General features: G+C 38.3%; 1 protein-coding gene across 4 annotated transcripts in view; it reads left to right on the top strand.

The window, feature by feature from the left end:
- Window positions 1-25,372, top strand: part of EPHA7 (EPH receptor A7) — a 268,727-nt gene that overhangs the window by 98,007 nt on the left and 145,348 nt on the right. For 3 of the 4 annotated variants that reach the window (XR_009555332.1, XM_060237277.1, XM_060237267.1), the window contains exons 4-5: window positions 3,333-3,488; window positions 4,301-4,636. The exons of the other annotated variant lie outside the window; for it this stretch is intronic. Coding sequence is in view for 2 of the 3 variants with exons in the window: in XM_060237277.1 (XP_060093260.1) it covers window positions 3,333-3,488; window positions 4,301-4,636 (492 nt within the window). In the remaining variant the exon portion in view is untranslated. The remainder of the gene's footprint in view (window positions 1-3,332; window positions 3,489-4,300; window positions 4,637-25,372) is intronic. 4 annotated transcript variants of the gene reach the window in all.

Raw genomic sequence — 25,372 nt, 5'->3', positions numbered from 1 at the left:
TTACGCAGCTTCTTAGAGATTATTTTATGCTGACAGCTAATGATTTGAGGGAAGAAGATCCGACAGCTAGAAATGGACATATGAAGCTGCCTTATACTGAATCAGACCCTTGGTCCATCAAAGTCAGTATTGTCTTCTCAGACTGGCAGTGGCTCTCCAGGGTCTCAAGCTGAGGTTTTTCACACCTATTTGCCTGGACCCTTTTTTGGAGATGCCAGGGATTGAACCTGGGACCTTCTGCTTACCAAGCAGATGCTCTGCCACTGAGCCACTGTCCCTCCCTAATGAAATGGTAAATCTACAGGGGTTCAGTACTAAAGAGAGTGAATTGATGGCAGTGAAAGTAGAAGGGGAAACTGTTACTTTGCGAAACAAACAAAAGAAAAATAAGATGGTCTCTTCTGACGCACTTTCAAAACTAGCCCGGAAGTTAAGCTGCAGTAAAATCAAGTGGAGAAGGAAAAATGGCGATGAATTCTTCCCCCTGTGGTTGAGGGGCCAGGCCATGTTGAGAAGAGAAAAGCTGCACTTCAATCACATATTTGGATTTGGAAGGCCATTGGGAAAAAGGATTTTGGATTTTTTTGCTTTTGCTTTACTGAATGGCTGAACAAGGAATTCTGACTAAGAAGTGAAAGGTGATACCAGAAGATAAACTGTGGATAAATGGGCTGCCTCGGATGTAATTTGGGTGCAGAAATCAAAGGAACTTAAAAGTTTTTAATCTTTGGGAAGAAGGACTCTTGAATCTGGGTTCTTTTTTCCCCCCCTTTTCCTGGTGAATAAGTAAACATGTAACCATTAATAATGAACAGATGTTAAACTTTAAAAGAATAAGAGAGATCTTGAAGAAGTGATGTTAATGAGTGTAGTTAACATAATTCTCTATATAGTAGATGTACTGACAGTTTGCCTATTTAGTGAGACTGCTTCTAATGATGCAAGAATAGGATCAAGGGTGAAAAGGCAGCATAACTGCTGTGGAATTTGGTAGACTTGGTAATTTGGCAGACTTGCTTTTAATATGTTAGCAGGAGAAATGGTTTAGACGGAGATAGACAAAGCATTCAGTTGTATTTGATGTATCTCATGTAATTTGCTATGAACAAAGAAATTATTTTCATGTGCTTCTTTTAATAAGGATTTTGCTAAATCAACAACTTAATTTGTGCTTATTATAGGCGTAAGTTAAATTAGATAAACTTGATGTTGAGACAGTATTGAAAGAAAAAATCTTTTTATTGTTATATTTCATTTGTGTTTAAGAAGAACTGTTTAGATTTACATTGCTTCACTAATTTATTAAAAGAATTATTCTTTTTTTTATTCTGGTAAAAGAAGAAAGGAAGGCAATATTTAAGGAAATTTTTATACTTGTAGGTAGAAAGATTTGAGCATTTTATTGGGAGGTGGAATTATAATTGACATATTTGTACTGGTTTCTGTTTTTCCCACTCTGTAAAGACCCCTTTCCCCTCTTTCCCCCTCTTTTAATGTATCTTCTGCAATGCTTTTTTTTTGTCGTTTAAATCAATAAAACTTTTTATAAATCGAGAAATATTAGAAAATGGAAATAATTTTATCCCATGACTCTTGAGTTTACTTAGGAGTCTTTGATGAGGAACTTTATCAAAAGTTTTCTGGAAGTAAAGATAAACAACATCTATTGGGTTTCCTTTGTCCACATGTTTGTTCACCCCCTCAAAGAACTAACAGGTTGTGAGACAAGATCTTTCCTTACAGAACCCATGCTGAGTCTTCCTCAATAATTTTTGTTCATCAGTGTGCCTATTAATTCTCTCTAATTCTTCAATTCTCTTTAATTCTGGTCAATGTGCCTACTAATTCTTTCTTCGACAGGCCTTTGATATTTAACTGGAAGAGAGCTGCCACCTGACATCATATAGAGTACTTGGTGATCACCATCTGAAAAGAAGAACCCGCCTATATTGTACATTGTAGCGATACAGCACCATGAAATGGTTGTTTAAAAATTTAAAATTGTAATTATGTTTTATTGGTTTTTAACTTGTGGAAATGAATGTTGTGAGCTGCCCTGAGTCCGGTGGCAGAGAGGGCGGGATAGAAATTTAATGTAATAAATAATAAATGTAATAATGGTCTCCACTAACTTTCCTGGTATTGAAGTCAGAATGACTGGTCTGTAGTTTCCTGGATCTCCTCTAGAACCATTTTTAAAGATGGGGGTGACATTAGCTACCTTCCAGTCCTCAGGAATGGAGGCAGATTTTAATGAAAGATTGCATATTTTGTTAGGAGATCCACAATTTCACCTTTGAGTTCTTTCGGAACTCTTGGATGTATGCCATCCGGGCCTGGTGACTTATCAGTGTCTATCAATTGTAGGACCTCCTCTCTCATAACTTTAATCTGACTCAGGTCTTTCAACACCCCTCCAGAAATCAGCAGTTCTGGAATGGGCAAGCACTTGTCATCTTCTACTGTGAAGATGGAGGCAAACAATGCTTTCAGCTTCTCAGCCATTTCCCTATTGTTTCTCATTGCCTGGTTACTCTATTGTCTTACAACATTGCTTGAGTTTGTTTTACCAAGTATGGTTTAATTTGGCATATAAATGAAATTATCTTTGTATTTGCCTTGCATACCTTGAAACTCCTATGTATTTTGTATGCATGTGTGCGAATCATGATGGACTAGCCAACTTCAGTGAGCAGTCAGCTTAGAATGGATAAAAGGAAGTACTTCTTCACTCAAAGAGTGATTAACACATGGAATTCACTGCCTCAGAAGGTGGTGACAGCTACAAGCATAGATGGCTTCAAGAAAGGATTGAATAAACATATGGAGCAGAGGTCCATCAGTGGCTATTAGTCACAGGGTATAGATAAATGGAACTCTCTGACTGGGTCAAGTGATGCTTTGTATTATTGGTGATTGGGGGGGGGGCAACAGTGGGAGGGCTTTTAGTGTCCTGGCCCCAATGGTGGACCGCCTGATGGCACTTGGTTTTTTTGGCCACTGTGTGACACAGAGTGTTGGACTGGATGGACCATTGGCCTGATCCAACATGGCTTCTCTTATGTTCTTACATTGTAATGTAAACTGGCATTGTTCTTGGTTTGTGGAAGAGGGCGATGGTTTGACACTGGGGGATTTCTAAGAATTTCAGCACATAGTTCATATTCTTAAGTGCTACTTATACAATGCAACTTTTCAGAATATAAAAGATATGAAGAAATCTGTGCAGTACTACATGTAATGAAGTATTTTTTACATATACCTTAATGCAATAGCTGTCTAAAACTCCTTAATGTTCAAAACTGTTATCTATTTGTGTCATTCTCCCTTAGCCTGTGGCCGTGGATTCTACAAGTCATCCTCTCAAGATCTGCAGTGCTCACGCTGCCCTATGCACAGTTTCTCAGACAGGGAAGGATCTTCACGATGTGATTGTGAAGACAGCTATTACAGAGCACCTACTGATCCTCCATATGTCGCATGCACAAGTGAGTTATTTGTGATTTTAATCACAAAAAGATGTTGCTCAAATAGATATAGCCATTATAAGCTACCATCTAGTGCACAATATGAACCTTTGGGTTTTGCAAATATAAGATACAATTGAACAGCAATGTGGAGAAAGTAAACTGAATACAGAACGCATATGGTTAATGTGCTTTTTTAATATAACCTTGGTGAAGTCAGAATTTTGCACAATCTGTAACAGTAGGAGGAATGGAGAATGTATTTTGTCAATAAAGTTTTCCTATGTGATATAACCTACAAATCAAAGAAGATGCAAAATTAATCTATATAGTTTGATTGAAATGTTATGTGTTCTGGCTTTACATTCCATCTGCAGATAGACTAACCTCTTAAATTGGGGGTTGAAGTACTGAGTTTATGCAAGTTCCTTATATCAAGCCTGTACTCAAATGGAGCTGTAAATCACACCAAAACTGATTAAGAAATAACTAAATCCACTCCACTTTATTTTTTGGGGTTTTTTAAGGAGACAGAATTCAACAGAAGGAATTCTGTTTGTCAGCTTTTGAGGTGTATTAACTTATCCCTTTAATTGCACAGAAGAAAAGCTGGATGTAGTAAATACATAAAGAATGGCTATCCTGTTTCCTTAATGGAAAATAAATAAAGTTCCTTGTCAAGTGTGTTCAAGAGGGCTTTTTGGTAGCTTGGTAGTAAATATAATGAAAGTTGATGTCTTGGCAAAGTTTTGACTAGGTAATTAAAAGAAGAGCAAATTTTCCCCGACTGATTTTCTCTCCCCTCCCCCTTTTTATGTTTGTATTTCACAAAGGGCCTCCATCCGCACCGCAGAACCTTATTTTTAATATTAATCAAACTACTGTAAGTTTGGAATGGAGCCCTCCTGCTGATAATGGAGGAAGAAATGATGTGACCTACAGGGTATTATGCAAGAGGTGCAGCTGGGAACAGGGCGAATGTGTTCCCTGTGGGAGCAATGTTGGATATATGCCCCAACAAACCGGATTAGCAGACAACTATGTCACCATCCTGGATTTGCTAGCTCATGCTAACTACACATTTGAAGTAGAAGCTGTAAATGGTGTTTCCGACTTGAGCCGTTCCCAGAGGCTTTTTGCAGCTGTTACTGTTACCACTGGTCAAGCAGGTGAGTGAGCACTCTTTAGAGACATTGCAAACTATACTTAACACTGCTTTGTGCCACACCTGATACTAACCACAGAACTATAGTGTGTTCCACATGCTTTTAAGTAGGTCAACAATGCAACAGTATTTCACTAACATAAAATTAAGGTAGTTCTGAGAATGAAGGCTGATTTCCTATAGAGAGGTATAGCAGTGCCAATGGCAAAGCTGGGCTGCAGTGCCAGAGCAAGGGCATTCTAAATTCTGCAGGTTCTGTTGTGCCTCCTATTGTAGGACTGAGAAATTAGTATACTTACACTGTATGTCACAATCCAGTCAAAGCGAAGCACTTCATAACCCATTGATTTCAACAAAATCTTCCCAATTAAAATTCAAGGGCTTCAAAGTGCTTAACTTTGGTTAGATATATGCAGGACTTTTTTGTGGAAAAAGCCCAGCAGGAAATCATTTGCATATTAGGCCACACCCACTGATGTCACCAGAAGACATCACCCAATCAGTAGGTTACTTTCTGCATGTTGACACAACAATACAGTGCCATCAGCTGCATTTAATGGAGGTGAGTTCTCACACAGCCCAATGAGAGACCTTATTTCACCCCCCCCTTCCCCGAGAGAGAATCACTCGTGGCAGAGGAGACAGCAGCAGACCCAGCTTCTCCTAGGAGGGGCTGCTCGGGGCTGTTCCATTTCTCATTGGTCTCTTCACAAGCCTCTTGGAGGATGGAGGTGGCAGAGAGGATGGAGTGCATGATCTGGGGAAGCATGGCTGCCTAGTGCCTTCCCTCTGCCTGAGACCGTTTTTTGAACCGGAGCGCTGGTCAAGCCAGCTGGAACTGTGTTCCTGGGCGTTCCTGCTCAAAACAAGCCCTGGATATAAGTTTATATGTTTTATCAGGAAGCTTGTGAATGCAGACAGAAATGCCCCTATTTAAAATCAAATACATTTTAGCCAGATATTAAACTGTCCATATTAAACTGTTTGCTTGTATGTACTACTAATGGTATAATATTTTCAAGCTGAGCTCCATTGTCTTTATATTTCATTCTGAAATGATGCAACTTGACTGTTGGAGCCTGAGTTACTTAGGTGGGTGCCTGCCTTCACATTCCATATTCACATATTTTGCCCACAATAATGCTTCCAACATATTTAATACTTCCAACGTATATGATGATGAGATTCAGTGGAAAAGTGACAATTATTCTTTGTTTTCTTATAATCTGACAGGTGAAATATCAGGGACAATAAAATCAAAACTAGCATGTCACCCAAGGGAGAAAAGTGTTTTAGTGGGTTTTCATGTTGAAATAGGAAGTCTCCTACTCTGGAATGTGAAATGATGAATTGCTTGTTGATGAAATGATGGTTTGGCAAATCTGTGCTTTATGTTGTTTTGTGTTAATACTAGTACAAAATAATCTGATTGGTGCAACAGGCCAGTTGAGATTTACACAAAATCCTTATATCAGTGAAGTTGTAATGTTTTCGTGGATTGAGAATACAATTTAGGGTGTGAAGTCTGTGGAGATTTACAAAGATTTTTATTCTTAGGGACATCTGCAGTGGAGACAATTTATTCAGTGGTTCAGTGGAGCATTCTTATTTATTTTCATAAAACATTTATGCCTGTATTCTCAATCAAAAATATCCCTATCTGTTCTCTATTAATTCTTGACTGGCCCACATACGCAAGCCATAAATGTACCTCCCTCCATATATGTACCACTCTCCAGGTATATTCAGTCAGCTTACTCGTATAGAGTTCTCTCATTGTTTTTATTTTTTATATTGTTTCATATTGATCATTATAGTGAGTATTAGAAGAAATATTTATTTTTGTAAGTAGAAATATACATAATAACTACTGTCCATAATGCTGCTCCTGACTGCTTCCCATTAAGAGGATGGCATGGAAATGGAGCTTCATGAGCGACCTCTGGAAAAGGGAGTCCTGAATGAGGCTTAGGGTTGCCAAGTTCAATTCAGGAAAAACACAATTTAACTCTGGCCATCTCTGGCCAACTCTGGCCAATTTAAGTTCTGGCCATCATATTTAAAGGGACTGCACTCCTTTTAAATGCCTTCCCTCCAATGGAAATAATGGTGGATTGGGGCACCTTCTTTTGGGGCTCATAGAATTGGACCCCCTGTCCAATATTTTTGAAACTTGGTTTTTGTTTTTCTTTAGGAGAGGCACCAAATGCTATGCTGAAAATCTGGTGCCTCAAAAACAGCCCCCCTCCAGAGCCACAGATACACACAGATTGATTCTCCATACCCTATGGGGACAGTCTCCTTAAGAAGAAGAGGAGATTGGATTTATACCCTGACCTTTACTACTCAGTCTCAGAGCCTACAGAGTCTTAAGAGCAGTTTACAATCTCCTTTCCCTTCCTGTCGCCACAACAGAGATACTCTGTGAGGTAGGTGGGGCTGAGAGCTCTAACTTAGACTGCTCTCTCCACAACAGCTTCTGAGAGCTTTTCTGACCCAAGTTCACTCCAGCTGCTGCATGTGGTGGAATGGGGAATTAAACTCTGTTCTCCCAGATGAGTCCGTGCCAGGCCCGTAGCCATGGGGGGCATGGCCCTCCGCCCAACCCCCCCCCTTGGACCTTAATGGCCTCTCCTTTCCCCAGCCCCCGCTCTCTCCACTGCCACTTTTCTGCTGGCCCGATCTCCCTGCGGCTCTGGCGGCCCCGCCCCCTTCTCATGGCACCTCCCCCTCCCACCCACCCATTCATCAACCCAGTGAAACAGTAAAGAGCGGGCTCCTAGGGCTCTTTCAAGGCGTCCCCCACCCCCGCCAATAATCTGATCATGGGAAAAGCCACACCAAGGCCAGCCCTGAACTTGCTGTGCATGCCAGAAAGCCGGTGTAGAGAACCACCGGCCTTGGTGTGGCTTTTCCCACAATCAGATGATTGACGGAAGGGCGCCTTGAAAGAGCCCGCTTTTTACTGTTTTGCCGGGTTGGTGGGTGGGTGGGTGGGAGGGAGGGAGAGGTGCTGTGTGGAGGGGGCAGGTCCACCAGAGAAGTGGCAGTGGAGAGAGCAGGGGCCACCAGAGGGGGGCCCCTCCACCCAAATTTTTTTTCCGTGGGCCACCCCCCATGAGAATTTTCTGACTACCGGCCTGGTCCGTGCACTTAACCACTTTACTGTATAGGGTATAATGGAGTGTGCAGCAGACATTCCGCACCCCCCCCACACACACACATTTTCTGATAAGTCTGGAGGGCCTCCAAACTAGGGGATCCCCTGCCTCCAGCTGGGGATTGGCACCCCTAGGAGGCTATGTTTTAAGTGGACAAGGGAAGCAGCCTGGAGGCAGCAACACATGAGGCCCTTTCCCTGCTTCCTAAATATTTACAGGCCTGACTCCTTTACATTCTGTTATTAACTGAACTATATTAGAATTAAAATGATTTGTTATGCTGCTCATTTTTGTGAAGTTGTGCTTTCTATAAAGCTGTGTCATATTAATTATCCCTGAAGACTGTGTGGCTCTTTTTATTCTGTATTCATCTACAAATAGTTTATCAGAGTCAGATGCATTTTTTTAAAGTTTCAGCTGTAATAATTTTATGCTTTAAAATAACCTGATTTAAAATGTATTCTGAGTTTAATGTAGTTTTTTTACCGAATTTATTACCCACTTTCAAATATAGAAAAGTGGCTAGTTTCTTCTTGTAAGGAAAGAACTATGCAGAAAACACTTTCATTAGTTTTTATATAGTACAGTAATTCATGCACATATATAATGGGCTTGAGGTACTGGCAAGTCTTCTCAGAGGTCATATTCAGTGCCAGCCTAAATTGTATCCTCCTAAAGCTTATAGACCTTACAGACTTACAAGGATATAGTTCTGATTAGAATAACACTACTAATCTGTTTGAATAATTCTTTGTTCTTATTCTATGCTTGTTTGCTTGCTTGCTTGTTTATTTATTTACCTACCTACCTTCTATTTCTAGCCCGCCCATTCCAAAGTGGACTCAGGGTGGATAACAGTCATAAGGAATTACTTAGGAATTACTTGATCTCTGCAGTTGGTTCAGTATCTATAAATATTTATACGACTCTATCTACCTTTCAGACTACCTCCAATCTCATGGAGAACTATGATCTGGACAATAATGACCACCAGCCTGACGTCTAGTTGATACTTGTACTTTTTTGAGGGTTAGGGCAAAACAGCATCACTATGTTTCATGAAGAAGGAGCAGATCACAGCCGAAAGGGAACACAAGGGCAAATAATCATCTTCTATTCTTGATTCCATCTAGTACCACTCTACAAAAGTTTGTAATGGATGCAGGTCATAAAAAGAGATCCCTGTTTGATCCATGTATGTTATTATTTAAAACAATAGCAGCACACTGAATAGTTGACATTTCCTAAAGTGGTACCAATATTCAGTTAAAAATTTAAGTGTTCCTTTCTAAGGTTATATTAAAGGCTCTGTGCAGTTTTAAACCAGCATGCTTTATGGCTTTGCAGCTGGTTTATACATACTATTATTTAGGAAGTATCTAAATAATAAAATTAAAGATTTGGGTTAAATCATTTATTTAATTTGGCCTTTATATTGAAGTTTAAATTAGCCATTGCATAGTAAGACAATAGCTTGGTCTTTCATTAATCCACATTTTTCTGGTATAGTACCAGAAGAGTGATGTGTAGATGGATATTTACCTAGCATTTACAGAATTATCTTTTAAGTTTTTATTTTAAATCTTGCTTTCCAGAAAAAAAGTAAGGGCATAATCGAAATACTGGATGTGTAGTTCTCTTAAGCGTCTAGCCCTTGGTTGTTGAGGAAAGCAGAAAATATTACTGCAGTGTTTTGTCTGGTTCTCAGTGAATGTTTCTTGAGTACATCTGCTGGGTTGAAGAAATTCTCTGCCCTGGACTGTGCCTAGGGTTTTCCCTGTAAAGGAAGTTGCATCTCCTCAGGGGTATATGAATCGTGTTGTCTTCTCTTACTGTGACTCCCTGCTGGTATCAATTATGAATACAATCTGCAAGCTTCATTTAATCAAGAGACACAGCTAGCTGCTCACTGGTTTTCCTGGGCCAAGTAGTAATTGCCCTGTGTAAGTGGTACTATGTAGTTTTGGCGGCCACAGTGTTTTCCCAGGCAGAAAACTGACAATGCCTTGATTCTCTCTCCAAACTGGGAAACAGAAGTGCAGCATGACTTCAGCAGCACCTTTTTCACAACAGATTTTTTTAAATGGCAATTTTTAATGGTGGTTGTTTAGCATCTGTTTACCCTCTGCTGTGGCTTGTAGCAGCTTGGTGGAGGAAACTTTTTCTAGGGAAAATTGCATGAGGGAAGGGTTAACCCTTAGTGTCACAGTATCAGAAAAGAAAACTTTCACAGCTCTTTTTAATGAAATTAGAGGCAGATATCATGGGTCTCTCATGTAACATGAATGTGACTTTAGGCCTAGAACTGTAAAAAAAAAGATTCCTGCACATGTTTCATACAGTAGCATTTACATTTCTGTAAAGTGCTGAGTACTTATACAGGCATGTGCACACTGGATACAAATTCTTGCTTTTTCTTCTTTTACATTTTTACTGCACGAGATTCCTGCCCCAAAAAATTGGTTCTTGTGACTGGAAATTTGGAATTCTGCTTTCAGTCTTATTTGGCCTTGTGATATTTCTTGAGTATCTAGAAGAGCAAAAAGAATTATTACCATTAAAAAAACAAAAACAGCTGAAAGATTTGTCCTTTTTGTAAGACTAAGACCAATTTAATTGGTGGTGGAAACTCACACACAATTTAAATGATTATTATACTGACTACATTTTTTGCAAGTTCAAGAGGGCATTGGGCTCTCCATTATCCATTCCAGAACTGGGCTGAAATTCTTAGCATAGAGATCTATATTGAGACCCTTCATTTATTTTAAAATGTTATCACCATGTAGTCACCAATTTTATTGGTTCAGTTTAAACATCACACCAAACTTTGATTTGCAGTAACCATAATTTAGAACCCAAATGTCAGTGTTTACACAATATAGGTAAAGTATTTTCAATTTTAGACCACCCTCCCCCACCAAATGGGGCTCAGGATTGTATGCAACATAAAATTAATACAATATAAATAATATATAATTTAAAACCATAAAACTATTATTTATAGCTACTTATTTCATTTTCTGTCCATGCTATATTTGCTGTAGCTTTTGGAATCAGTGCAACAGTCATAATATAGCTTTCCCAATCAGACTTCACTACAGACCTTAGCTAGAACAAACCATGATTCGAAAATGTATTTTACACAGTCGCTTCTAATTCTGCTTTTGCAGCTGATTGCAAACCATAGTTTATCAAATAGAGACATCATGCCCAACCATTATTAGGCCAAACATAATGAAAGCCTATTTCAAACATAGCTTCTGTTATGGCTTTTCAACTGATCTCAGATGAATTCAGTCATCACACTAAAACATAGTTAAAGTTTCTTAAATATGTTTTGGCACAATGTATAAATTGAGCCATTGCCTCTAAATTGCTATTTTTTATTTGCAAACTGGCACTACTTTAATTAAATGGTTGGCAAATAGACAGTGCTCAGTGGCATATATAAATCCATGCTGTCAGTGCCTTAGATTGCCATATGGTGAGGAGAATTTGAGTCTCAACAATTGAGCTGATCATGTGGACTTCATTATATGGTAGTTGAGTGGTGATATACTGAGAGATCCGTGTAGTGTATTGAACTGGAATGGTAACCAATAAATAGATGATGGATGGGCAGGGGAGTAGAATCTGTCTATGTAGTTTAGTTTTGCCACTGCAAACTCCTCATTCATGAGATTCATGTATTTTAATACTGTTGTGGGCTTAGTGTAAAACTACATGGGAATGAATTTACTACAAAACTAGTGACATGCCCCGCAGTAGAAGTTAGTTCTCCCAGCTTAATTTGAGAGAAGCAAAAACTGGGTGATTTGTTGAGTTTTCTATTCTGCCCAGTTCCGATACTTGGAATTCTGTTAAGTGTGTATTGTCAAAAGGAGGAACTTTTTAATTGAAGATATATTGGGTTTCCAGTTATCCTGTTGCTTGACTTGCAACTGTGTTACATGGAAGGACTGTATGCTTAGAGAACCTTTGCCCTTAAAATTTCCCTTGTTTTCAGGTTTGCCACCTTTAAGAAGGGAGAACATAATTATCGTTGGAGAACAACTGGACATTTTTGATAACATGATGCTTGCTATATAAATATATTTTACCCTTTTTGAAAAACATGGAAGGTTATGTTTTTTAAAAACATTATTACAGTCCAAAGAATGAAAACAATTTTATTGTGTTTTTCTGTAGCACCAAACAGTTTTGCCATATAATTGGTGGCCCTACAGTTAAGGGAAGAGGAGATATTTTAAGGACAAATGATAGATTACTGTAATTGAGTATACAAAGGCTTAGAACTCAACAGAAAAGAGTCTTGCTTCCGTTCCTTTATTTTAAAAGTTTACTATGGAGAAAAGGAAACGATTAGCTTTATTTATAGCTGGGTTCATGCAGCTCTTATTTGTGATTATTATTTTCTTTGCAAAGGCAAAAATGGGTATTTTTTTGTAGTTAAAAAATATGTAGAAGCTGAAGTTGTGCCACTATGTTATCTGACCAAGATCAATAATGGGTGGTTTATTATATAATAAAGCCTTCCTCCCCCAATAAGAGAAGTTCTTAAAGGATTTTGTCTCTCTATATTCTGCTTTGAGACTGCATTCTCAGCATGCAAATCATTGTGTAATGATAACATCAAATTGTTTGAAGAAGAGGAGGTAAGGCTTTAGAATATGAGCAACTCATTAATTCTCTTTTGTTCTGCCTATGCAACACTGAACCCTAAGGGGACAAAGAGCTGTATCAAAGAAGAGAAGAGTGATGCCAAATCAGCTGAGTATAGGAGGGCAGATGGCAGATGATTAAGATCAAATTATTTGTCATTTTGGGATAATATTGGAGGAGGAGGTGTATGTAACAGGATAATAGACACAGCAGGGCCACATTGCTCAGCTTCATAATATAATTATTTTGTGTTATGCTATAATTAAAAGTTGAAATTGGTAAGTGGCATGCATGGTTGTAGCAAAAGGTCTCAACAAATGTGGCTTGTTTTGTTTCCACATCTTTATGGCAAAAATGAAATAAAGCTGTTGCGAGTGTAAATGAAAAATTACTATTTAAATTGTGATGTTAAAACTTCCCTAGAGTACTTAGTATTTCAGTCCTAAACATATGTGTTGTCATCTGTCTGCCAGGCATAATGAACCACTACAGGGTCATTGTAAAGGTTAGTTCAGAAGTTAGTATGCTTAAGCCGAGTTATACCTTTCTAAGCCCATTGAATTCTTTAAGATAAGCACTGTCTGCTCTGAGGTAGAACTTTTGCACATATTAAGCATCAGCTCACTAAATAGAAGTAAGGTGTGCAGGTGATAGTCTTCCATTGTTTAAAGTGTTACGTGTAAACTTTTTTAAAAAATGAAAGTACTTAAGCCATTAAAGAGGGTATCTTGTTTTAATATTGGCCAAAATATAACTGAGCTGGTCTCTTCACCCTGTTTAAATTTTTGTATTTCTACTTAGTAAGCTTTTGTGCTCTAACCTGAAGATTATCCAGGATATATAACTGTGTATAATACATTTTAAAAGTCTTTTGTTTTGCAGACAAATAGTAACATTCAGTATCTAAAGTACTGTCCTGGTTAAAGTACTTGACAAAAAAAATTCCTTAATAATTTCTATATTTCAAAATGCCAAGTTAAAGTATTTTCACTTGAGTAAATTGATAACCACGACACTTTGTTGAATCTATTCTGTAATCACTTAGTAAAGGTTGTTCATTAGCCACTGTACACTGGCAAAGCCTAAATAAAGTTAATTGCCCCTCGTGTCAGGTTAATATGTCAGGTCTCTTGACACACTTTCATAATTGGGTTATGCTTGAATTAAAACTAAACACAATGGCTGTCTTGTCTTGATAAAACAGGCATCAGACAAAAAACCGAGACAATGTCATTATTGCATCTTTTTAAAAAGCAACAAGCTAGAGATTTTTTAAGAAGCAACAAGCTAGAGATTTTTTAAGAAGCAACAAGCTAGAGATTAAAAGTGATATACTGACTGTATTAATTGTTATATCATATTTAAAGCATTTTAAACAATTCAAAATAAAGTAATAAATCCTGTTGGAAATGGTATAATGCTAGGTTCAGCCTGGTCTGATTTTCCAAAATGTGTTATATCTATGAGATTTTATTATCTGTGATCAAAATGATTTGGAACTGAAGCCTGTGTGAGAACTTTGAATTGGTATGATCAACAGCCAGCTCAGTTATCCAGAGCCTTCAGCATTAATTTATCGTGCAGCAATGCAGGAGGCCAGGCAGATGAAGAACTGAGTCTTCACACCCATTTAGCCTTAAGTCTTTGTAGATCAATTATGATTTTTAAGACTCTCTGATATAATCTGTCAGTGGAGGAATTTGGGAGGCCCATGGCTACATTATTTACATAATTAATTTACTTGCTGTTAATATCCCAGGCCTGACTGTTATCACTACAAAATGTTAACTTAGAAAAGAATATAAGCTGCTCATCTTTTGGTTTAAAGATACATTTCTGCAAATAACTAAATCCAGCTAAAGTTCCATTGATTTCAAGATTCCCATTGAAATGAATTGGACTTTAAAAACTGCATTAAGTTCCCTTTTTTATATAAACACAGCCTATCAACAGAGAGCTTGTACTTGTGAAAATATAGTGCTTGCTTTTTATCCTAAGATCTCTAGTGTTAGAAAACCATATGAATTACTCAGGAGCTTGTTTGCTTTATATAGCACATTTCATTTTGCAAGATGTAGAGACAAGGAGAATGGCTTTTAAGTGACTGTACATAGGCATTAAGGTCTACAAAAGTTCTAATGGAGTAATAATCTTTATTTAATAAAAAATAAAATACATTCTAGGCGAGAACTCATTTGCCATACTCATTAGGCCGTAGCTCCTGACACCAAGTCAGTAGGAACTGCGTTCCTGTGCATTCTTGCCCCCCTTCCCCTCCTGATTTTAGGACTTCAAAGTATTTATGTTTTTACTACAATTTCAAAAGAAAAAAAAAAGAAAGAAGAGCTCAGCGACATATTTTCCACCTCAAATATACTATTACTTGTTCTCAAGTCCCAATTTAACATTGATCTGATATTGTATATTTATATAGCCATTCATGTAAAACAGAATTTCAGTCCTTACTTTGGTTTAAACCTGTTCCAATACCAAACAAATGGTTGTGATAGTTTGATAAAGTTATCTTGAAGGACTTTACTTTCCCACATTTTCTTGTATAAAGTAATTTTCCCCCCATCTACACATCGAATCGTACCTTTTCAGGGTAGCATCCAGTATTGTGCTGTTAATAGTCTCACTGCTGTAAGTAGAGTTCTTACTGAATACATGGATTTTCTCTCTTTTTAACAGAACCCTAAAAGGGCAACGTCAGGACTGCATGGGTTTTCTCTTCTTCTATTTTAACTTCAGATGTTTCATGCCAACGTTTCTTAATGTCTAACCACTGCCATCAAATATGAAAGAACAATTTTATGCATCTTCAACAGAGTTTTGAAGCTATTTGTGTCATTTTGGATAGGCTCCTAGGATTGTGACACCATCACCTGCCAGTGCCAAATAAAGCCTTATTAAAAACTCTTCGTAATATATCCCATGCAGTATCTGACACTGTCTGCTCTTATGTACATAAAGCAATACTCCCTCTAAGATGTGGAGTCTTGTGAGCAAATATTGTACTTTATGAGCTACTGGCATTAAAGTCATGAGCTACTGCATAAATTAGTTTGCTCTGAGACCATTTTTCCTCAGCTAAGACAAAAATGTGGAGACTAAAAAACTGTGAGCTAGCTAACTCAGCTTAGAGGGAACATTGACATACAGTCTTCCTTCCATTTCTGCCAGTGTTGCATAAATTCTGGTAGCCAGTCCATTCTGGTTCCCCACCCATGTAGTTATGCATTATAATCTATCTTTATCTGAGTATATCTGAAGTACTTTTAGCTAACAAATGTAAGAAGACATTCCTGGAAGTAAGTTCCATTGAATAAAATGCTCCAGATTGTTCCTTCATCACCTCATGATTTTGACCATGAAATGATTAAGCATTAAAAGCCATTGACTTCAGTGGTAAAATTTGCTTAAATGTCTGCCAGTGAAATAACAGGACTGAAACCTATACTGTGGGTGGATTGTAGCTATTTTATGAATTAAAAATAGATTATATAGTTTATTAATGAGCTTTACAATTTGTCACCAAAATAACATTTCTTTTAGGGTGAAAGTGTCATTTTTCTAAAAAATGTAAGAAGACATTCCTGGAAATAAGTCCCATTGAATAAATGGCAGAGAAGAGCCCCGTGGCACAGAGTGGTAAAGCTGCAGTACTGCAGTTGGAGCCCTCTGCTCATGACCTGAGTTCGATCCCAGTGGAAGCTGGTTCAGGTAGCCGGCTCGAGGTTGATTCAGCCTTCCATCCTTCCGAGGTTGGTAAAATGAGTACCCAGCTTGCTGGGGGGAAAGGGGAAGGAAATGACAAAACCACCCCATAAAAAAAAAGTCTGCCGTGAAAATGTTGTGAAAGCAACGTCACCCCAGAGTCGAAAACGACTGGTGCTTGCACAGGGGACTACCTTTACCTTTTTACCTTTAAAAACGCATACCAGTCTTTCAGTGGCTTCTACTGCTGGTTCTGATAGGTGCCCCATGGTCCAGTTTGAGTTGCCCCATGGTCCAGTTTGAGTTGAAGACCTGTATGGTGCTATTCTGGTTGCTAAAAAACAAGTGTATTTTGCAAATAAACTCACATCTTTTGAAATATTTTATATTAACTATTTTCACCAGAGTAGAATTTAAAATAAAACATTTTAACTCCTAACTGATTTTTTTTTAATTGTAAGAATACAGCATAATGAACTAGTAAAGAATGATACATCTCCTCTGCCCTATTTCTGTAGGCTTATGCAAAATCTTTGGCACCCTTTCTTTATTGTTTTATAAACAGCTCAGATTTGCACTTAGGTAAGCAAATAGTGAAAGTACATTAAGTATTCTGATATTTAAGAATCTAAGTACCCTCTTCCAAAAACTGAATTAATATTGCATTAGTAGTAATATACATAATTGAGAGCTCAGTGTTGAAAGGCAATGCACATTTTTTGCCATTTTTTGAAAAAAAAATAGCAATAATCATTTGGAGACAGACTCATTCAGGATGCTGAAAAGGCTCCAATGCCAACATGATTAAAAAAAAAAAAAACCTGGCCAGTCAGCCACTTTCCTGTTCTATTTAAAATAAGCTACTGAGACCTGAGTGCATGAAAAGCATTGCTAAATTCTTAGAGGAGTGGCAGCTGTTCCAACATCAGCTCTTCAGCCCTTGCCATGGAATTGCCACAATCTTCAGGAGCAATAATAATAATAATAATACATTTTATTTATATCCCGCCCTCCCCGCCAAAGCAGGCTCAGGGCGGCTTACACCATGAATCCGATATACAATAAAATCATATAATTCAATAAATACTACATTTATTTATTTAAGGAAGACTTGTTTCCTGGTTTTGGATCTTAAAAAGCTCCTTGAAGGTACAATAGATTGCACATGGCCTTTTGCTATCAGGTAAAATGTAGTTCCCTGAGCTTTGTTTAAACAGCACCAATTTGAAAGATCCTGAGACAAAGTACGTTACTCCTTTCTAAAAACTTACCTTGTCTTCTGTTGTGCTTTTTCTTCTACCTTTTTCAAACTACTCAGCTTTTCTATCCTGCAAAACAATGTCCTTATTAGCTTCTACAGAGTTATAATAGATCAGTATAGTGAACACCATATTTGTACCAGTATGACATACACTAGCTGTTATAGGCCTACTATATGCACTTTATTGGACAGGGTTGTGAATAGGTATGGGCATAAACGTAAGCCAAATTGCCCTCAAAGAGAGGTTTGGGAATTTAAACTGATGGGCAACTATGGCTCAGTGGGATACAAAATTTATGTATACAGGAGATGACCTCCAGAACTTCCCTTTTAAATAACCAGGAGGATCTTTGGATAAAATATTAAAATTGTTTTATTTAGAAAAATTAGTCAAACATATAAGGAAATAAATTCATTTAGTATTCAGAGCCAGTTTGGTGTAGTGGTTAAGTGTGAGGACTCTTATCTGGGAGAACCGGGTTTGATTCCCCACTCCTCCACTTGCACCTGCTGGAATGGCCTTGGGTCAGCCATAGCTCTGGCAGAGGTTGTCCTTGAAAGGGCAGCTGCTGTGAGAGCCCTCTCCAGCCCCACCTACCTCACAGGGTGTCTGTTGTGGGGGAGGAAGGTAAAGGAGATTGTGAGCCGCTCTGAGACTCTTCGGAGTGGAGGGCGGGATATAAATCCAATATCATCATCATCATCATCATCATATTCTTACAGGTCTAAGAAAAAAAGAGATGAAATTGATAGGGGTACATATAAGGGTTAACACAAACAAGGTGATACTTTACCTATCGTAGTCTTCAGGTGAAGCTGCAATAGCGACGAAAAAGGAAAGGGGGGACCAAGACACGGCCTGCGTATCTTACTATTGGGGGCCCGAAACTGATCAGGTTTTGGGGATGAGTCTAAACAGCAGGCTAGGTATACTGTCAGATGCATACCTGAGGAACCATGGGTTAGATCTTTTAAGAACTACCCAGTGCCCTCAGGGAGTTGAGGTCAGATGGCCTGTGACACCGGGTCAGGTGGGCTATGATGCTGGGACATGTGGTATGTGACCTCAGAAAAGGGGAGGCTACATGGTGACATTTGGAAAGTAACAGGAGAGGATGGATTGACTATACTAAACAAAGTTATCTACAATGACAATATAGGGCGTTGGTCTTCGGGTTGGGTTTGGTCTTTGTCTTCTTCCCATCTTGGCTGGCACAGTCTTTTGTAAGATGTATAGTTTGGAATGTTTTGGCAGGATGCACATAGAGATAGGCTTGCTTTATGGAAATGTCTGGATTGCACATTGAGTACGTGGGGCTCCTGCTTTGCTCTCATGGCATCTGAAAATGCAGAAAGATGACTGCTGATGTTGTTAGCCCTTGTAATGGCTTCCATCAGGAGGGCTGAAAACTGCATAGCTGGACAGCTCATGGCGGTCGCACAATCTCTTGTTCTGCAGAGCTGGGGCCTTGTGCACAATAGCAGACTGGGAGTCCTCTTGCTGAGTTTGGGTCATCCATGAAGGCACTGCCTTGGCGACTGGGACTTGAGCAACTCGCACAGGCCTAGTAGCAAACTGGTAACTCGGCCTATGCCCAAGAGTAGATGTATATAAGTTGGAAGTCCAGGCGACCTGGCACCCAAGCCAGAAATCATGATGTCCGTATAAGTGTGAGGGAGGGGGTTCTGGCTCACACTAACTGAATCATGAAGAAAAATTCACTCTGAGTCCATTTAAACCCCTGCTTTTTGTTCCCTGTAAAAGCTTCAAAACCAGCTTTGTGACATGGAATTGCTCCTCAGCTCTCAGCTATTTCAGGCTGTCTTGTACAGTCCCTTTAAACTTTAAAGGCGTACACACACAAAACAGCTGTTCAGGCGTTCAGCTGTTTTTTTGGTTTTTCTGCAAACCACAGTTAAAGGGACTGCTGGTTCGGTTTGGTTCATGGTTCGTCCCCAAATTGACACAAACCATGTTTTCCCAGTTTGTGATCATCCCTAGTTGTGAGGTCTATATTCTCCTTTAAAATGGTTATTTCTGTGCATTGTATCATATCAATCACTTACTGTTACAAAATATAGCAATATGATATACTTCTACAGTAGAAAGTTCCTTCACTCTGAGAGGGGGGGAAAAAAATGAAGGCAAGTTCCTGAGGTAGTTGTAAATTGCCGGTAGTATTTGGTATACTGTGTTCTGTATTTAATGCTAACTTAAGAAAAGTTGATTATCTTATTTTTTGCTTTGTTAGTGATGAATGAGAGCAAATTTGTTGTAGACAAGCAGTCTGGTGGAATGATGCAGAGCCATCTATGAAAACAGCTGTACAACTCCACCAGTGCAGTAAATTATTGCTACAAGCAAAAGACATTGATCCAAGAGGATCATTAACAACTCTAGCCAACTGATCCAAGTAATCGGATAAATGAAAAAACATTATCAAGATCTAAACTTTTAAAAGCTATCACTTTTAATTGCTAAATCATTGTCACTGGTTTCTTTTTATATGGTACATTATGATTTAAATTCACATTGTTCTATAGTAAGCAGAAAATAAGTATAAACTAAATAGTAAAATCCGGGAGGGAGGGATTACCCATCCACCTTCAGCTCCATTTGCCAAAAGGTCAGTTACAAAGGGAGTGATAATTGCTGCAAGGCAGCAAAATTAATCTTGAATGAGCAAGGATGATGCATGTTCTGTGATAAAGTACATGACAGAGATGTATGTACAAACTGGTAGGTTCTTCTCTAGGAAAGAATGCAAGGAGAAGAGAAGGAGACCTGCGAAAAACAGTTAGCGTGGTTAGACTAAGTATTCTTAATTATCCATAACATGTTGACATCAGATAATTAGTGTTCCAATTTTAACAGTATTTGGTGATTAAATGCAATAGAAGAGCAAGATTAAAGTCAGTATTATATAGTGGCAATCATATGTTAAAACAAGTCAAATAGATCATGGCAATGATACAGCATAGATGCCTGGCTATTTTTCCACTGATGCAAATACTCATAAATTAAGCTCTAACAAGGAATCGCTGATAATGACCCAAAGTGACCCTGATATATGAAAACAAATTACATGTACAAACTGGAGGTGGGGACTGGTGGTTTTCAGAATGTCTTGAGCTCTGTAAAAGGTTTATTCTTTTGTCACTATAAGGGGACATTTTTTTTAAAAAAAAATGCAGAGTTTTAGATTCTGGTCTATGTAATTTATGTAGAGTAGTAAATTAAGCATGAAGGGAAACAAACCCAAGTGAAAATAATAATTAAAAAATACACCTCAGAGTTTAAAAGATAAGTGTACATGGCTAGGCACTCCTAGCAATGAATGCAATGAATTTAAGTTGTATCAAATTATCTGATCTTTGTTCTGTGATGTCCTAGAAAATATTTACTAACTTTTGCAACCTGCAATCTAGATTGCTTCACAAAGTTGACCAGAAAAATAAACTTCTTGTGGGGCTTTCACCTTACAAATTGTGCCACTATAGTGTTACTGTAAAAGTTCTTTAGAGTCTTGATATCTCCTTTTAAGAAACACTCAAAACAGGTGAACTGTTAAATGTAATTGAACACAGTGCTATGTGGCAATAGAACTGAACAAATTGACTGTAAAGTTCACTGACACACAAAAGCTTATACTGAAATGTTTATTACCCAGTTTGTTAAAGTGTTCACTCTGCACTCTTGCAGAAATTGAGGTGTGTGTGTGAACAATTCTTTTAGTAAATAATATCAACCAAGTTTATTTCCAGTGTTATCAAACAGGGCAAAGTGAGATTTATTTTTATATATGTGTACATGTGTATTAATTAAGCAACAGTATGTAAGGTATCCCACTATGATTGTGAAAGCACATAAAGATTTGTTTCTGCTCTGATCTAAACAGATATACTATTACCTTAGGGTTGCCAAGTCCAATTAAAGAAAAATCTGGGGACTTTGGGGGTGGAGCCAGGAGACTTTGGGGGTGGAGCCAGGAGACACTGGGGGTGGAGCCAGGAACAAGGGTGTGACAAGCATAATTGAACTCCAAGGGAGTTCTGGCCATCACATTTAAAGGGACAGCTCACCTTTTTAAATGCCTTTCTTCCATAGGAAATAATTAAGGATAGGGGCACCATCTTTTGGGGCTCATAGAATTGGACCCTCTGGTCCAATCGTTTTGAAACTTGGGGGGTATTTTGGGGAGAGGCACTAGATGCTATACTAAAAATCTGGTGCCTCTACCTCAAAAAATAGCCCCCCCAGAGCCCCCAATACCCACGGATCAATTCCCTATTATTCCCTATGGGAATCATTCTCCATAGGGAATAATAGAGTGCCCAGTAGACATTTCCCTCCCCCCCCACGCTTTCTAAAGGGGGGGAGGGCCTCCATACGAGGGAATCCCCCTCCCTGCCCCCTCCCTCTCTCTCACACACACACACACACAAATACTTACTTGGTCTTCTTCCGGAGAACTGTGCCTGCTGTGAAAACGAAAGCAAAGAAGGGAGGGGCCGTTCTCCGAAGCCCTTCCTGTTTCCTCCTTCCTGCCCAGCCTTAAAGGGACAGGGATTTTACAAACTGCTCAGGAGCTCTATAGGTATGTTCTCCCCCCCTCCACCCCCCCACCCCCCCGGTTCTCAATTTTTGAAGACCGGGAGATTAAGCTGGGAACCCAGAAGTCTCCCGCTAAAGCGGGGGGATTGGGACCCCTATATTACCTCTTTAAGTGGAAGATTCATACTTGACTTGCTGTTTTCATTGCATATTCACTGTAGTGTCAACTTTTTTATTAACAATGAGTAATGTAGTGATCTTTATCTCTATACGAAGGGTGACTTTCAAGAATATTCAACCCTTACTAGCTGAGGAACTTCCTACTGTTATCTAATATTCTAATAGTAAAGTGTGGGATGATCTGCATATATTTAAATGAACAGACTGGGCCTACATGGACAGTTCTGTAAACTTGGGGGGACCCCAGGTTTGCAGCAAAATCTGAACATTTAGGAAAACACCCCCCCCAAAAAATAAAAGAGCATTGTCTGTGCACACACAGATTTGCACACACAGACAATGATATAGAGGGATGCCATAAACTCAGTGATATAGAGGGATGCCATAAACTTTGCAGCAAACAGGTTTAGTGAGCAAACATCCTGGGTTCTACAGCCATGCTACCTCATGAGTTTAGACTTGGATGTCCTGGCCTTGCTTCTCTCTGGTTCAAAACACTGCCAATCCATTTGGTAGATGAGGTGTAGCTATATTGTTTCAGTTTCATTTCTTTCTGCCTTGCAAGTTTCTATTGCATCTGTGCAGCAGGTGAAATCAATTCTCCCCCAGGGCGATAGACAGGTCATGCATAATTTAAAATCAGCAGCATTTTGAATGTATGTCTTGTTTTTGTACCCAAACACTTGGCAGAATTCACATTGGTGCATTTCAGAAATTATATTATTGAACTAAGGTTTCTTGACAAGAACAGACATGGTATTTGTGTTTCAATGTAGAACTTAAGATATGAACATGATCAGCTTTCAGAGTCAGCCAGGTAAAATGGACAAGGATGGAATATTAGAAGAATAAGACAGTAAGATTAAAGCAACCAACAGCAGAATCTATACTTTCCCCTCCTGTTGTGTGGAAAAATAGAGTGAGAGTGTCCATATATGAAATATTTACAATACAATGTAGAATAATTTTGAATGTTTGATAAGAAATGAACTTTTTATTGTTCAAGGACATTGCTTGCAATCAAACTGCAATTATAGCAAAAAAATGTCAGCACATCACTAAATTGTGTCGCATAATTGTTTTGAGAAAGTAACATCACTGAGTACTATAGATTCAGAGCTCTTAGCTTTTAGTCATATTTGTGTTTCTCACACTCAGTAAAACTTAAGCATAATTTGAAGCATGGTGTCTCTAAGTTCATAAATGGATCTGGAGATTTTGAAACAACCCTACTTTCCACTTGATTGCTTGCTAATTATTTAAGGCTTGATTTACAGCACATGAGTTCAGACTAAAGGTGTTATTCTGCCCTTAAGTGCCAGGGCTTTTAAAACATGAGATTGTACCTGTTAACCATTTTTTAAAAAATCATAGTCTAGAAATAGTTCGAATAGTGGCTCCTTCAGTTTCACGTAAGCTAGTTAGTTTACAGTCTAGAAAACTGGTTATTTTCTGGTCTTGCATCAAGGTTAACTGCCCACTCCCTTTTTCTTTCTTTCAAAAAACCCAATTTATTGTATTTTCGATCAAAGTACATATCAGAATCATAGTTCTTACACGGAGCAAATATTATAACCAAAAGTACAAGACAAAGAGTCTAAGAAGTCATATAACAACTAATGAAATATATTTATAATTAATATTAAAACTCAATAAAAAGCTAGTGTAAATCCATTTGACTCCATCAGAAGACATTACCACAAAGACATTAATTACATTAGGAATTGCTTCTTGTGAAGTTAGATATGCTAGAATAGGAGACCAGACAGCATAGAAATTAGGAGAGAGAGGACATTTAAACTGAGCAATATTGTCTGTTATCTTGGCCATGACATAGGTAGACCACAGTTTTTTTATGCCAGAGGTTTATATCTGGATGTTTATCTGGCCTCATGGCCACAGCTGTCCTAGCAACTGACAGAAGAAAGGAGATACGGTAGTTTCCTTTTCATGTACTAAACATTCAAAAGTGCCCACTCCCTTTTTCACACATTACATAAAACTTATTCAAAAATATAGTTATATATCATTGTTCAGTAGATTTAAATTAACATAATAACTTGTTATGCGAATGCTATTATAGGGGGACAGTATATGTGTAATGTTAGAGCATTGTTTCAGGACCAATAAGGGGTGAAATGAAATTTAAAGGAAGAAAAGTTGTCTTGGATAGCAACTGGAAATACTTGTAAGGTACCCAGTTTACAATTAAATTTTGTAACAGTGGCTTTTCATATCTAGTTGGGTTTTATACAGATGTATTCTCTTTATGAAGCTGACAAACTGGGTACTTTTTATTGTAAACTATGACAAGAATGTTGCCATAAACCCAGAGTGTTATGCAAAGGCATTTTAAAAAAGTTAAATTGTGTTTGGCCTAAAGCACCCACTTTATGTTAATAAGTATGGTCAATTCATAACATGAATTTTCTCCCACATGATGTCTGTGCTATTTTGTAATTTTATGGACAGATGTTTGTGATTTTTTTCATAGATAAGTGATTGTAGTAAAATATTTGAGCAAATTGCATTGTTTAGGTCAAAGGTAGCCAAACTGTGGCTTGAGAGCACATGTGGCTTTTTCATGCATATTGTGTAGCCCTTGAAGCCCCTACTCCCCCATTGGCTGACTTGGAAAAGGCATTTCTGTCTTTAAATCATTTTTCCAAGCCAAGCCTGCTGGGCACTCTATTATTCCCTATGCAGACTGATTTCCATAGGGTATAATGGAGAATTGATCCATGGGTATCTGGGACTCTGGAGGGGCTTCTTTTTTTTAACTTAGAGGCACCAAATTTTCAGCATAGCATCCAGTGCCTCTCCTCAAAACAACCCCAAAGTATCAAAAGTATTGGACCAGGAGGTCCAGTTCTATGAACCCCAAAAGAAGGTATCCCTATCCTTCATTATTTCCAGTAGAGGGAAGGCATTTAAAAGGCGTGTGTTAAATGTGATGGCCATGTTTTGATAAACATGTGCAGTATAGGTGATGAAGTGATTAACAATTCATATCAAAGTATACTATGGCACTGCAGCAAACATTGGGACAGGTGTGATACTTTTTGAAGACAAAATTATTTGGAGGGTGTGGTATTTGGAACTTTGTTCTCTATTGCTTGTACTCAATTCCTTGTCTTGAGAATTTCAGCCTCACTAGCAATGTAATTCTAAGCAGAGTAGAGTTGTTTAATGGCAAATGTA

The sequence above is a fragment of the Heteronotia binoei genome, chromosome 1 (assembly GCF_032191835.1).
Source record: "Heteronotia binoei isolate CCM8104 ecotype False Entrance Well chromosome 1, APGP_CSIRO_Hbin_v1, whole genome shotgun sequence".
Taxonomy (NCBI): Eukaryota; Metazoa; Chordata; class Lepidosauria; order Squamata; family Gekkonidae; genus Heteronotia; species Heteronotia binoei.
The sequence above is the reverse complement of the archived record's forward strand: the minus strand, read 5'-3'. Positions and strand labels throughout refer to the sequence as shown.